This window comes from Amblyomma americanum, chromosome 1 (genome assembly GCF_052857255.1).
Source record: "Amblyomma americanum isolate KBUSLIRL-KWMA chromosome 1, ASM5285725v1, whole genome shotgun sequence".
Classification (NCBI taxonomy): domain Eukaryota; kingdom Metazoa; phylum Arthropoda; class Arachnida; order Ixodida; family Ixodidae; genus Amblyomma; species Amblyomma americanum.
In genome coordinates, this window is record NC_135497.1 from 348,149,937 (window position 1) to 348,164,818 (window position 14,882).

Below are 14,882 nucleotides of genomic sequence, written 5' to 3' on the forward strand. Positions count from 1 at the left end.
CCAAACAACGGAAGTTTGGTGGAAGTGCTCCATCAACAAAGCAATAAGACTCCTGGAAGAATTGAGGAAAGTCAAGATGATGGCACCGGAACGCCAAGATGTGCTAGTCTTGGGAGGAGCCGAAGTACCGGAAGAGTTTGCGTCCGTCCTAAAGGAGGGGCCGAAATTCAGTGTCCCAGCCATTCTCAAGCCTCACGAATGGCTGTCCCTGAACCGACGACTCGCCAACAGAACGGAGCAAGAAAACCAGGAAAGGTGCCTCCTGGATGGTATCGACACCATCACGAGGTCAGTCAGTAATAGGAGTACTCCAAACCACCGATCCGATCCCACCGTTAGGGTTGTTGCTTTTTTCAAAGCCAATTCGCTCGAGCTTATGGAGGCAAAGAAAGCGGTTTCGTCATTATTCCGTCAGGCCATTTCAACGAAAAGGCAGTTGAAGCCGTCACCAAGTCTTTTAAGACAGTGGAAGTGAAAATATCTTCAGTGAAGAAAAGTGCCATGTCACTCTGCGAGGAACGTCAACTGCACAGACTAGCCGGCGCCATTGGGAAGGCTGAAGGGAATTGTTTATTGGTTTTTTTCACCGCAAAAACCCACAAGAGCGGCATTCCTTTTCGGACCATCGTTAGCGAAAAGGGCACATGGCAAAAGGAAGTCAGCCTGTTCCTGCTCAAGCACCTCAGGACACTGCAAGATGCGGACCCTTATGCCACTAAGAACTCTGATGAAGTGATAGCCTTTGTTCAGTCTGCGAGGAATATTAAGACCGGTTTCTCAATCGATGTTAAGGATCTTTTCTATTCTATTCCACACCAGCCCCTGTTCACCGCGGTGCGTGATTGTATAGATAGAAATGGTATCACCGCGTTTCAAAATGCCACTGGTTTGAATGTGGACAACTTCATGTCATTACTAGAGCTTTACCTGAATGCCACTTTTATTGAATTTAATGATCGTACCTATCTTCAAAAGCAAGGTATTTGCATAGGCTCTTGCGTGGCCCCGGTTCTTTCTACTATTTTTTTATCGCAAGTTGACCGCTCTTTGAGTGAAACTTTTGACTCAGACCGTATAGCTCATGTCTTCAGATATGTAGATGACTACCTGGTTCTGTTGAAGGAAAGTGACTTTAGTTTTGACGAGGCCGTAGCTGAAGTTTTAGATCCGTTTGGTAGGAAAGGCAAGGGACTCACCTTTACCCATGAAAAGCCAAGCAGTGATAACCAACTGCAGTTTTTAGATATCACCTTAACATTTAACCCTTCACATGTTTGCTGGCGATATTGTCCGCGCGCAAAGAAAGATTTGCTACCATTTCATTCTAATCATTCTAAGACGGTCAAAAGGGCTATCGCTTTACAATGTCTTTCATCGGCACTAACGAAGCCCTGTCACCACGCTGTGTACGCTGGCTTCTTGTCACAGGTCTCAAGGCTGGAAAAGGCAGGCTTCCCTGATTCCCTCATTCTTGCTGTGACGCAGTCCTTGGTCAAAAAATTGAAGGGCAGCAAGCAGAGCAACGCGAAAGACCCAACGAAGTGTTCAAGGCCGGAGGTGGTACCATACGTACACAGAACTTCCCACAACATCAAGAAGGTGGCCAAGAAGTACGGAGTAGAAGTTGTTTTTTGTGCTCCGAGAAAGTTGTCCGGTCTGTGCGCACGCATAAGAAGAAAGGAAAAACGGCAAGAGTGTGGCGTAAAACACCGTAAGCCCCACGTAACCTGCAAAAAAGAAGTTGTGTATGAGTTCCCGCTCACTTGCGGGAAGGTTTACGTTGGGCAAACTGGACGCTGCCTCAACCAGCGCCTTCTGGAGCACAAAAAATCTTTAAAGAAGACAGGCTCCCATCTCCCGGATCATTGCCAAGAATGCACCAAGAAGACTAAGGTCACCTGTTTTCCGTGATTATCGGACTGTAGAGTATTGTTGAGAAGCCGCGATCAGATTGAACGGGAACTGGTGGAAGCCTATTACATCAGAAAAAAAGGAGATAACTGCATCAGTGATTCGTCTGTAATGATTCGCCGCTCTGAAACGGTTTTCTTAGATAGATTTCTGTAATCGCCTACCTTTCGATTTCTTTTGGTGTTTTCTGTTACCCACGTGCTTGTGATTCGCACAGTGGCGCTTGGGTAGGCGAAAGTATATTAACGGTCTACGTCAAATAAAGCCTGTTGATAGTAAGCGCTCGTCCCTGTCTACTTCTATGTCCGTGTGTTTTTGTAGCGCCCCTGTGTCCTCCTGAAAAGATATGAACCAACACGACCAAATACAAGTACTTCTCAGATATTCCTCACCCTTTTAAAGCGAAAGCTATACTACGCCAGCCAGCGCGCCAATTCGGGTCGTCGCGCACTTCAGCCCAATGCCGTATGCCGTGTCCGACGAACGATCTTGAACCGCCATTGCCTAGCAAAGCCGCAGCCGCGCTTCAACAGATGGCGCCGCGTGGATGCCGCTGCCGTCGCCGCTCGCTCCACCAGATGTGCTCCGCTGGAGATGGGGCGAGGAGGTGTCGTCTCGCGGGCGATATATATATATATATATATATATATATATATAGATGCGCTTCGCCTCAGGGTATTGTAGTCGGTATAGACAGCGCGAAAGAGACGCAGCAGCGACAGAACGAAGCGAGGAAGAGGCGACCCGCTTTACTGACGGCAGAAGAACGCGCCGCACGACTCGAGAAGCGTCGTAACGAAGTTGCGGCTTGAAGTCATGCCATGTTCCGGAGTAACTCAACTGTAGAAGTGACCAGTTTGAGTTCTCTAGACCGTCGGAATGAGACGCTGGGTAGACGAAGTGGCGAGCAAACGAAGCTTTTGAAAATAAACAAGGGTTAACTAGAGCTAAACCCGAGATAATTTTTTGTTTATTGTGGGGACTGCCCTGCTGTCCCGTTTCTTGGCTTTCACGCGATGTACCCTGCTGCAACAGCTTCTCCTCGATGCGGGGCGCGCCATATGACTCTCCCTGCGTAAGTTAACCAACCAGAGAGGGCGCTGGCATCGCAACTGGAGAGACTGCTTGCGGCGCGCGCGCGCGGGTACAGCAGGCTCGTTGGCTATGATCGTCGGCGCGAGCGTACGTGTCTCCGCGGCTCCGCTTTTCGCCAGCGGGGCGAGGATGTGACATGGAGTTTTGCTCCCTCATCTAGTGCCGTCTGGCTTCGGAGTATCCCTTGTCCTAGTGTGGGCGAACATTCATTCGTAACTTTGCTGGTGAGTCGGACGATCTCGATTCCTTAGCGTATTTTGTTGCTAGAGGGCGTAATGCTGTTGTAAGAATAAATCCTGTTTAAGTCAGCCAGTGTGCCGTTCGTTTGTTCGCGCAGATCAAGGCTACCTGGTCGGCGTGTGCTCGGTAGCGAATGCAATCGCGGAGTGGGGTCAGGGCGGTTTTGCACTGTGTCAGTCGCGCTTATGTGGGGAGGAACTGTTTATTTTCCCAAATAAAGCCCTCTCAACATGTCTGGCTCTAAAAAGAATTATCTTCACACTTTTCAAAACAAAATGAAACTCACAGGATCACGCGATCGTTACGAGGGAGCAACGCGCATGTTTATGCGTTTGCTGTGCTGTGAAAAAGCGGACAGAAGGCAGCGTTGAATTAATGGTTACAGCTGTTGCAGCCATCTGTTTCATCTATGGACTTCTTTAGGCACCGTCGTCAAGGTATGTTGGCTTAGGCATTTTTTTAAGATTAGCGTAGTTTTGCGTAGTAGATTTCTCCTTTGATAACACGTCACTGAAGCTTGCTTCGAGGCTCGCACGAGTCCCTGAGCGAGCCGGAGGCTTTAACCTTTAAAATATTCGTGACCTGAAAGCGGATATTTGCAGCGTACGCTCATCTAGTCTTTTCTTTCGGCACCCAAGTGTCTCTTTTAGATGTGTTTGCTTTTACGTGTGCATATATGCTTTTGTAGCCTTTAGAATATTTGGTGAATGCGTATCAACTTTCAGCTTGTATTATGCATTTCTTACTTCATTTTTCATATTTCTCAGAGGCAGACAAAAAAGTGGCCATCATTAAATGCTAATGCGGTGGTGCTACGTACATTGTGTATTAAATGGTGCTTACATATACATCCAATATTTGTATTGATTTAAATGAAAAGAGCACAGCTTGTAAACTGAAATAGCATCTTTATGATGCTGCTATTTGCTGTTATATAGGCAGTATCGGGCTTCATTTTGAATTCATATATTCTTTGTATGTAAATTGAGAGGTCATTTCTTGTAAACAGGTAAGTGCAAGACGACCGAACCATGACGCATTCACACGATTGGACAGATTTATTGCACCACCTGTAACGCAAGTACTGTACCTGAAACTTGGCCCATATGTGCTCTCAGATGCTTGAAGTTTTGCGTGAAAGAGGGGGAAAATTTTATTCAACTAGAGCCGAGAAATCGAAAATTAACATCTTGGAGCTTTCCCTGCGACGAACTTTTTGGACGCTGCTTGTAGTGGGGACGTTCTTTGGATTCGTTCGGAAAAAATGAGCACCTCCTCTAGATATTTCATATGTCCCAATGCGTAATTTTTTGGATATTTTAAGGAGGTTTTGTGTTTGTTGGTTGAAACTCTCTTGGACGTCCACAAGACGTCGAAGGAAGCTTGAATGCCTATTTTAATGTCAGCTTTTTGTCAAGGGCTGCCTTTGATTTCCTTCATCTTCACTAAAAATGTCATTAACAGAGCAGATCCGGTGCACTGCGGGCGAAACCTACAGAGGCTGGAATACTTTGCCCGAAGAGGAATTCAAGCAACCTCGAAAGGGTAGCAGGGCCGAAGCAAGTACGTGTACTTACGCCACTCGACTTTCTTCTTTCCACCAAGGGAGAGTGAACAGCAGCGCCTCGGCTATTTGGTATTTTGTCTGCAGCAGTTGGGATTACTAGGAGTGCGCGGAGAGTACAATCACGATAAACAATGCGAACGCGGCGCGTAAGCGCGCCGCATTTCTTTTCTTAGCCCAGGTGCTCTTCCTGAACCGAATCGAATACAAATAGGCTAGCTTTCCTGCTGAAATCAATATGAATCGAATATCCGTACGATCGTTTGCTACTTGTGTAAATATACTTACAGTCCGTACAGTCCGAATATTCGCGCGAAGCAGCGAAGCGTTAGCGGCGTCACTTACGTCATTAGGGTGTTTTCGCATAGGGAGATTGTATGGAGTAGAGGGATAGGGGAATAGTGGAGCGCTAGTGCCCATGCGCAGATAAATAACGACTCTCGTGTTGTCCTGCGCATGTGCACCGCTATCCTCCGATCTCCACATTCAGCTATAAGCTATCTATTAAAAATGGCTGTGCTTTAGCTCTGATTTAGCCTGGAGTGACGTGATAGCTACATCTGGCCGAGTGGAACTAGCTCAGTCGAAATGAAAAGTCAGCCTTTCGCCGCTCCGTTTGGCTGGGCGTTCCTTTTTCATCTTCGTCCCACTTGACATGGTGCACAGATGTTTGTTGGAGCTGTTGCGCGCCACTGGCTCTTCAGAAACTGCTCCGCACCACGTGACCAGCGGCCGAACCACGTGATCAACCCACGTGACCAATAGTAACGTGGCCAACGACGCCGCCACGGAGCTCAAGTGCTGCTACGCTGAAGGGTCGAAGAGGTGACATAGTGTAGATATCGCTACAAAAGCAATGCTTATCACGAAGGCGCGTGTAACACGAAGTCGGTGCATTAAATTTGTGACCGTTGTGCCTAAGGAATGGGAAAGTTACTCTTGCTAGCAATGACAAGTGTCAACAAAAAGCGCCAATTTTAATGAGAGGGACGAGGGTATGGGGGAGGGTCTTCAATATGGGGCATTAGGGCAAGGTTTGCATAACATCTCCGACAATCTTGCGTCGCCTATCTTGAAGGCCGTATGTATGGGCATCAAGAACGCCACCAGATCAATGGACCGCATCGCTGCGCTGAACCCTGCTTCCCGCACTGACCGATTGACAGAATGGCCTCCAGGTTTTTAAATAGTCTTTGAAAAAAAAATCCATGGCGGGCCCTATTCAAACTCTCTGCCAATTATTTAAAAACACTATCCGAAAACAGATTCGATTCGCTTCCTAAAATTTTGAACGTGAACTATTTTTTTTTGTTCAGCGAATCGAAAAAAAATTTTGATTCTCTTTTTGAAAATTTTGGTTATTTCCACACCCCTATTAATGACCCATTTTCCAGGCATTTCACCCCAGAGGAATGGAGCATCTGGCGGGAGCAAAGCTTGCGCCTAAAGGAAAACGAAAGTACCCAGTGGCAGTGGGGATCCAACCCTGCACGTCCCGCATAGGAGGCGGATGCTCACTTCACAACCGATATAGCTTCTGACGCAAACCGTATTTCACGCGAATGTTATGCTGGGCGCGTGACTTTGACTATTACAAATTAACGCGACGCTGACATATCGTTGGCCAGCGGCTAACACGTCGTAGCAACCGGACAACTTGAAGGGCGTCAGTGCGGATGACAACGCGTGCCGCAGGGAGCATAGTTATGTCGGCCAAGGAGCAGAGGGCTTCTTGAACTGCAACGAGAACAGCACAAAAGAACGAAGACGGTTCCGTAAGCTGAAACCAAGAGGTTTGATTCAGAGCAGGTCTGCACGGACAGTAAATAGCTGTTGTTGCTTTGCAGTCTTGTATGCTTGCGTATACGTAGACAACAATGGATCGATCAGCCAACCATCTTGTTCCTAAAATTTCTGGCGAAGCAATGGTGCCGAATTAGCAGATGTGTGGCGGCCATTATTTGTTGGCTTGTTGTCGCTGAGCTGTAGAAACTTTCGTGGGGGAAGAACTTGCGTTGGCGGCTGAAGAATGGAGTGTGACGTTGCATAAGTCCTCAGCGCATGCTTGGAGTGCGATAGACTGGTCTTAAGGCTGCGCGCTTCGCGGCGCTGCTGCACCAGCTTATCAATGGTATTAAGCTGCGCATTCTCTTGTAAAGCTAAGACTTCGCATATTGCAACCGAGGTTCGTATGCTCGCCAAACAGGATGCTTCCCAGGTGGGCCAAAGCCAGAGGGGACGTCTGTAAAGGTGGAACAGCTCTCCCGCGAATGCAATTTATGTGTCGATAGGATGATGCAGCGGGGCTTACACGGGTGACAGTACCCGAGGGCATTGTTGAATTTTTCCACGATTCTTCTAGTCGCACATATCGACACAGAAGGATCGAAGTGCTGTGGGATGTCTCCTCTTTTTCCTTCTTTTCCAACCGGAATTAAAACTGCCGAAAAACAATTTGATGTAAGCAAAGAGTCTTATTAAAAGAGGGAGCTTAAACTTGTGGGCAGAAAGTTGAAAAAAGTAAAGGTTTCTTGTTTCCACAAGAGAATTTGTTTCCACAAGAGAATTGTTTCCACAAGAGAATTTAGTCTAAAGCCGTGACGGAGCTGGACGTGACGGAGCAAGAAATGATTTTTTCCGCAGCCACAAAATCTTCCACTCTCACATCACATGTATGTGCATTAATATCTAAGTCTCCTGAGACATTCTCTGTTATACAGAATTTGGTTTCGTTGGGAACTCTTGTGTGTTTTCAGATTTCATGAGAAAAATTGTAGACTGAAAAAGAAGACAGCACACGCGCAGCCCTAACATTGGTGCTAGATGCTCGCCTAGAACGTTCTCTCAACCGGTCCTTACTCGAGGTCCGGTTAGAAGTGGATTTGAAGGCTCCCTTTGCGAATTCGGCAATAAGTCTTACTCAGCTTAACGTGCACAGCGCGGTGAAGTGCCTGGACCACTCCAGAGCCTTCGTGTCTGCGGTCAAAACCCAGCGCAAGGTATAAATGGTTTACGCACCGACCACACGTAGGCGAAGCTGTTTTTCGCAATGGGAAGCCATGGTGAGAGAGCAATGTTCTTTACGCCTCCTTTTGTGCAGGACATCGGCTGAGCTCAGCGGGGCGCCATGCGTTTCTCCAGGCATGCGTGCGCCTGGATTTTCAACCGGAACGCGGCTTGCATCGCCGACCTGCGGCCTTCGATCTCCTTTCTCGTCTGGCGCGCCCTCTTCGGGAAGGACACGAGAGGTAAGCGCCGCTTTGCATCTACAGGTCCTTGTTTAAACTGCTGCTAACACAAACGCTGCAATGAATTATGCAGTGACATGGCACTAACGGCCCTAGCACTCTGTTTTATCTCCACCCGGGTGTGATTGAAAATGACCAATTCTCTTGCTATTTGAAGTAAGCTATGTATGCTAACTTGTGCTAAAAGTACAGTTGTTTTTGGATTCCACTTGTTAACCGGGACATACAGTAAGAATGAAAGTAGTAGCTTAAGACTCATTGTGATCATAGCCGTGTGAAGCCGTTACTTTTCCTGACGACACTGGTAGCATGTTTGTTAGCTGAGCGGCGGTGCAGAAACACAATACCACTGATGTCGAGTGCCGTTTGCATTGCTAGCGGCCCGGGTTCAAAAGTACTGATTTTAAGACTGCCTCAACTGCATAATTCTGAATCATATAATGGAAATAATTTTATGCGAAGTGAATACCTTTCAAGGCTTTCAGACAGATTACAGCAAACATAATCCTACTTGCATTAGAGCACCACGCATTTAATCACAACACTTAACTCACTCACAACTCACGTTGGCCCATTGACGATGATAGTGGTACAGCTGTTTTCATATTAATCTGTTCCATCTATGCATGAACATGATGATGTTACTGCTGCAGCATTTCTCATCGTGGATTTTCTGTGCAATGAGGGTCGTTAGCAATATGAGACTAAAGAGCTGGAATGCACTGCATTTTGACCTACCTACTGCAGTATAAGGCATATTGTTTCTGTGCAACCTGAAATTGAAACATGTTGTGCGAAAATCTACCCTAAGCACCTGGACCACCTCACGAAAGTGAGAAATATGTGCACGCTTCTTCAGACATGAAGGAGCCCGGAAAAAAGCATCGGGAATATATTACCCTGCGCAGGTGACTCTGTGGCTACCGCCGTCATAGTACGGTACCTTCGCGAGCAGGTGGTCCTCGAGGCACAGTTCGCGCGCTTCAAAGAGGAACTGATGCGAGCTGCAGACGCCGATTGCGGTGACATATTTCAAGAAGACGTCCTGGGCAAGGCCTTGCGCAAAGAATCGCGGTCATCCTCCACGGCAGCCAACGATCACCCAATTGCACGCAGCGGCCGCCGGAGGGTGCGGAAGCCGAGTGAGTGATTGCAATGACTAATACACAGTGGTGCGTATGGTTTTTTCAAGATTTTGCACTGCAAAGAATTTTAAAAAGCACCTCACCTGATGAAACACATTAAATTATTTCCATTCCTTTCAAGAAATATTTGGCACTGTGGGCTTAAACGCGGAAAGACTTAACCTTCATCCACAAGCTCGCTTGCATGTATTTCCCACTGAGGTAACTAGAGCGTTTTTCTTCGACTACAATGCTTCAAGAAAGCGGGTACCCCTGTTTAGATGATCGTTGCATTTACTGTTAGCCTGTTGAAGAAATGTTGGAGATTAGGGAGGACCCATGGCAACTACTAATATTTAGGAAAAAAAATGTGCTGTGGAACTGAGCCCATTGGCTCTTAGAAAGTCTGAGAAGCGTAGCAGAAATGTTCGTCGTACTTGGCCTTCACGGACCCTGTAATCCGCCAAACGCTTGCTGCCTTTATAGCCGGAGTACGGCTAGCAGGACGATGACACCTCTTTGCAGCACGGAGCGCATTGCCAGGCTTGGTGAGTCAGCCGTCGCACAGGTGTCCGGGACCCCTGAAAAACTCAGCGTAAAAGGTGATTTGGTTAACGTCCGAATATTTTTTTACATACTGAGAGAGATACATCGATGCCTCTGTGGAAGTAGATTGTACAGGAAGGCAGAAATTATGTACCTTATTTGAATCCATAATTGCACAAATACCTTCAGGTATCTAATGAACTATGGGGCACGGTTATACTGCGCAATTGAATGCCCTCAACGTGAAATGTGAGCCCTGATTTAAATTTTTTCTTCGTGAATGTGGTTAAAATTATCTAACTTTAAATATATGCATCTGAAAGCTTCTTCAGTTGACTTTCGCTAATTCATTATTTATAATATTGCGTCCCTTGCATTTATTATATATAAAATATAGACGAAATTCGTGCACTTGTTGATGTACAAGATGCTAACATCGTTTTGTCGACAATGTCACACACAGAGATGCAATTTTAGAAATACCACAATGCGAGAAAGCCAACCTAAAAAGCTCTGAGATGCGCATTTTTGACGTCTGATATTTAGAACCACTATGCGATTAAAGCCGCCACGGTGGCTCAGTGGTTATGGCGCTCGTCTACTGGCCTGAAAGATGCTGGTTTGATCCGCGCCGCGGTTGTTTAGTTTCGATGGAGAAAAATTCGACAGGCCCGTGTACTGTGCGTTGTCAATGCACGTTAGAGAACCCTAGTTAGTCTAAAATTCCGCACCCTTTACCACAGCGTTCGCTATAGCCTGAGTCGCTTCAAAAAAGTTCAATAATTATTCTAGTTCTATAACCATTTAATTATTGAACAAAATCACGTACACAATGTCGACCTTGCGGTACAATCATCCTGCACAGGTTGCTCCGACGTACCTCTCGTAGTTTCTCACATAAATTTTTCAGATGCGAAAACTTGAAGGCGAAAGAGTTGCCTCGAATTTCAAACATTGTTAGCTCCAACGATTTCTAGCGCGATATCATTAAATTCGGCGTTCTCCAGAAAATCTTGCCACGACGTAGTGGGAGTCGGTGTCGTGAGAGAAAATCGCAGCATGATCACAACCTCTGAACCGAGCATGATCACAACCCCGGGACGAGAATTCTGGGCAGGACAAGGTATACTGCAGTGAGCACCGGCCATCGCAGCTAGGGCAGTGGGGCATCGATTAAACGCACCACCACTGCTCCAGAAGGAGTACGATGACTTTCAAGAATATCTGAATGAAAAGCTAAGAATGATTTTCTTCATATAAGGGAATTTAACAATTACACTATCTCGACATACCCTTGAAGCGGAGATTTAGTGTCCCCTCAAAGATATTTCTTTCCGTTTACTTTTTGACCATGGACACCACTGCACTGCGATCCCAAGTTCTCGAAGACGGCACCTTTGAGTTCCTAAGTGGAAATTGTCACGGGCAAGGGATGTAATTCGCCGCCCTCCATAACCGCAGCATTCATAACCAGTGGTCTGTCAGTGCAGCAGAATGAGTACTAAAGGAAGGACGAGGTTGTCAGTTGGCATATAGAGTCGACGCTGCACAATTTGCGACGCTGCAGCCTGCCAGCCGGTATATAGCTAGGGATGGGTGACATCATCTGGAAAAGCCCTTGATCTTCCGATGACACAAATAGGGTGGTGATGGTGATTATGATGGTGGTTACCATGAACGTTAAGTTGACTTACTTGAATAAATGATTTCGTTTCCAGCAGCGCAGGTACCAAGCTCAAATACAGCGAATTTAACGCGACCTAATCGATGGCCTTGCTGTGCTAGTCCCCTTCATTAGATGGGTAGCAGAGCCTGGCAGGCTTTTGTTGGTTTTTTTGTCGACATTAATAGTGATCAATACTTTTTTTCTCTTAGCAGCAGCCGCAGGTCGTCCGCGTCCGCCTCGTGCTGCCGTCGCGGCACCTTACAGGAGGATATCATCATCGGTGGGCTTCTCGTCGCGCTTCCGTCCCTCACTGGGTGGGACAACTCCGCTGCGCAAATTCAGCGGCGACGGGGCGTGGTACTGTGGGCTGTCGGATGAGCCCACGTTCCGGCTGCTGCTAATGTCGGTAGCCTGCACGGGCCAACTCCCACTTTTTAAGCACGTGACCTAATAGACCGCAAAGGTGATGCCATATGATGGATCTAAACATCTTCCAATAGCTGCCCTGAAACATGTCACGGGCTGCGTACAGTGGCGCTCTGTAAAATTAATCGCCACCTTGAGCTTCTACTGATGTTAGGGTATTCCTCTTCACAGTCGAGTCAAAAATAAACCAAACGTGCCGGTATATCTTAATATATATGTATTTTCAGGTAAATAGCAGTGTTGTGGTGAAATATTTAGCCAGCGATCCGACTGAATGAACATTAGGTGAAGAATTGGTGTTCGGAAAGAGGGCAGATGACATTTTTATCAACGCCAACCAGATGCCGCTCACTCAAGATATTTTTTATTAGGTCCCCAATAATCTTAAAATGCTCAGAATTCTGCCGCGAGGTCTCTTTAAACGTATCATGGAAGAACAATGTTGAAGAGTGCGTCTAGCTAAACAAATGTTTGAAACATGACTACATGATAATGAAACCTGATGTGAGAAAGCTGCAATAGCATTTGGATATACCTTCAATGTTTACTAAGATTCTTTTAGTCTAAGCCGAGGCTTCACTCACGCGATAAACTTAGGGTGAAGGTGGGTGCAGGTGGGTGGAACTTGTGGAAAATGGAAGTGGGGAAGAGGAGGCAGTGCATCTGGAAGAAAAATGGCTTTCCCACAGCGTCTATCAATTCGATTTTGCGGACGGTGTTTCGTTCTGCTGCTGCATGGGCTTCTAGAGTGTGGAGGCCTCGTGGAAAATGCGGAGGAAAGAGTTTAGTGAGTTCCTGGTGGATGGCGCGTCTGGAACTTGAAGGTGGCAGGCAGTGGCGTGGGTTGAAGGTGTGCAGGCGCTCACCGATGATGTGCAGTGGGGTTGTGGGTGGTGAGCGGTGCTTCTGGCGAATGGAAGAGGCCCAGACTGCAGGAAAGAAGGAATAGGAAGTAAACAAAGTGCGCGTGCCCTTCCATTTAGTGCGATAGAAGTAACAGAGGCACTTCGCGACAACGGCAAGCGTTGTCTGTTCGAAGCATTGATGCATGAAGCCTTCACCCTCGTGAAGTGCCACTCACAAAGAAGTCACCTACCTCCACTTTGCACATTGCCATGACCCAATAGAAGTCCACTCGACAGAAAATGAAAAAAAGGAAGGCAAAATGGATTTCGAAGACGCAATTTGAAATCTTGTTGCCCACCAGAGGAACCAGCCACCTCTCCACCTCACCTCCCAAGATAACACAGCTCCCCTCCCCCCTTACTCAACCGCCACCCTCAAGCCTTCCCGCCTCCACCTTCCATAAGCGCCACCCATATTCGCAGATCTTCACTGTAGAAAAATATCGTGTCTGTGACGCCTCTAGTGACTGCTTTATCACGTCAAGCTTCATGACCACGCTGTAAATTTTTCTCTCGTGCTTCGTCCAGTTTGCGCTGTTTTCTAACAAAATTATATCAATCTGCACAAACTAGTCCTAAGGTTTGCATTGCTAGAGCTCTGTGTGAAATGGACTGAGCACTAGTTATCAGGAAATCCATCATGACCCTTAACCGGAGCCTCAAGATCATACAAGCGCACTCGTCTCCTGAGATTCGACAAACCTCGGCAGAATTGCACGCAACAAAGTGATACCCTACACGCTGCTCTGGGAGTTCTCGTGCAGCTCAGGCACGAGAGAACTAACGCGACGGTTATTCTATAAGTGAAGAGTTCTGTCGCATGTAATCTGACGCGGAGTCGAGTCCTGGTCCTTAGGAGTAGCTTTACTGTACCTCATGTGCGAAATACTACGTCTCCCACATTAGATGCATAATGAGCTACACGTAAATATTTACTCACCAAATTTGCATAGCGCAGACGAAGTTTTCAAATTTGAATTTTATTATCATTGTTTTATTTTGCTATTTTAACACCATCTGTAAAAATACTGAGTGTGTTGCGTGAGTGTAAGGAGGCTTCGGGTTTCAGGTTGGTGATTTGAATGTGAGAAATAGAATCAGGCGCAAAAGCGTGCTGGACAAAGATGCGTTGCGATATGTTCTCAACGATGCATCCTCAGTTTGACTCGAAATGCATCTCTGTGACAGATATTGTTTTATCTTTATTTCTCTCCTTTAGGTTCAAGAGACAACGCGCCCCACAGCCTTCCTTCTTGTAAATAATTTGTGAATTAGAAGCGACATAAAAACTTCGTCTGTGCCTCTCATGCGCAGCCTTCACCATGGTGTGGACAGCTCGCATACAGTGAAATGCTCGACCGACTATCGTTCCCCCGTGTTCCTCTCTATATGATCATTGTTTTAACTGTACGCGCTGACAGCACCTGATCACTGTCGCCATTGACCGGCATGCACACAATCAGAAACAAATTTCTCTTGTTCTTGACGGTAGATGGCAGACAGCAAGACACGACAGCGGCAAAACGGGATCGCTAAAAGCCTGAACACAATGTGAGAGTATGAAAAGTCAATATAAATTGCTGGCAACCAAGACAGAACCATCTATTTTACTTATGGCACTCGGTAAGCAAGGTGAGTGCCTTTCTAGCTCAGGAAAGTGCTCTGGGCACACTTCCGACTGCTTGTAAGAAGCGCAACTTCCTCTAGAAGAATTGCAAGTTCACCTAGTGGTTAACGCGAACAAGAGGTCTGCATGTAGATGCTGCTAAGATGATGCCGCAAGGGCCACAGCATTTTCTTCACGGCGGGTCTCTTGTGGTTGCGCCGGACCTGCTAGGCTCCAATAAGCACAGAACTCGGTCTTGCCTGCACCCGGTTGCTGCCGCCTTGATTATGGTTCCTGGAACCACGATGTTGGACCTGGTTGTTATCACAACCCAAGAGTCGAAGTGGTGGGCGTTAGCCTCGGCGCAAAGCGGTACTAACCTATTTTCCCAGCGCCACGGTAGGTTCACAGCACCGCCTGTCTGGTCAGCTCGAGTGATTCAGCTCGAGTAAGCTCGAGAACAATTCGCAGAGCTGCACCAGTTCGCTTCTTTCTCACCTTCTTTACCTTATTTCTTGCTGTTGTCCAGGAAGTTACTTGTCCTTGAGGAA

General features: G+C 46.9%; 1 protein-coding gene across 5 annotated transcripts; it reads left to right on the top strand.

Annotated features, from left to right (window-relative positions):
* Positions 1-3,082: 3,082 nt before the first annotated feature.
* Positions 3,083-14,169, top strand: LOC144100192 (uncharacterized). Of its 5 annotated transcripts, none has more exons than XM_077633210.1 (7): positions 3,083-3,230; positions 3,632-3,683; positions 4,716-4,809; positions 7,911-8,058; positions 8,967-9,200; positions 11,604-11,857; positions 13,945-14,169. In XM_077633210.1, the coding sequence occupies exons 4-6, from the start codon at positions 7,938-7,940 to the stop codon at positions 11,843-11,845; spliced, it is 597 nt and encodes a 198-aa protein (XP_077489336.1). In that variant the 5' UTR covers positions 3,083-3,230; positions 3,632-3,683; positions 4,716-4,809; positions 7,911-7,937; the 3' UTR covers positions 11,846-11,857; positions 13,945-14,169. The 5 variants fall into 5 exon arrangements, with proteins under 5 accessions (XP_077489336.1, XP_077489363.1, XP_077489343.1 ...); XM_077633237.1 differs by having other exon boundaries at positions 11,607-11,857; XM_077633217.1 differs by lacking the exon at positions 3,632-3,683 and having other exon boundaries at positions 4,713-4,809.
* Positions 14,170-14,882: the final 713 nt, after the last annotated feature.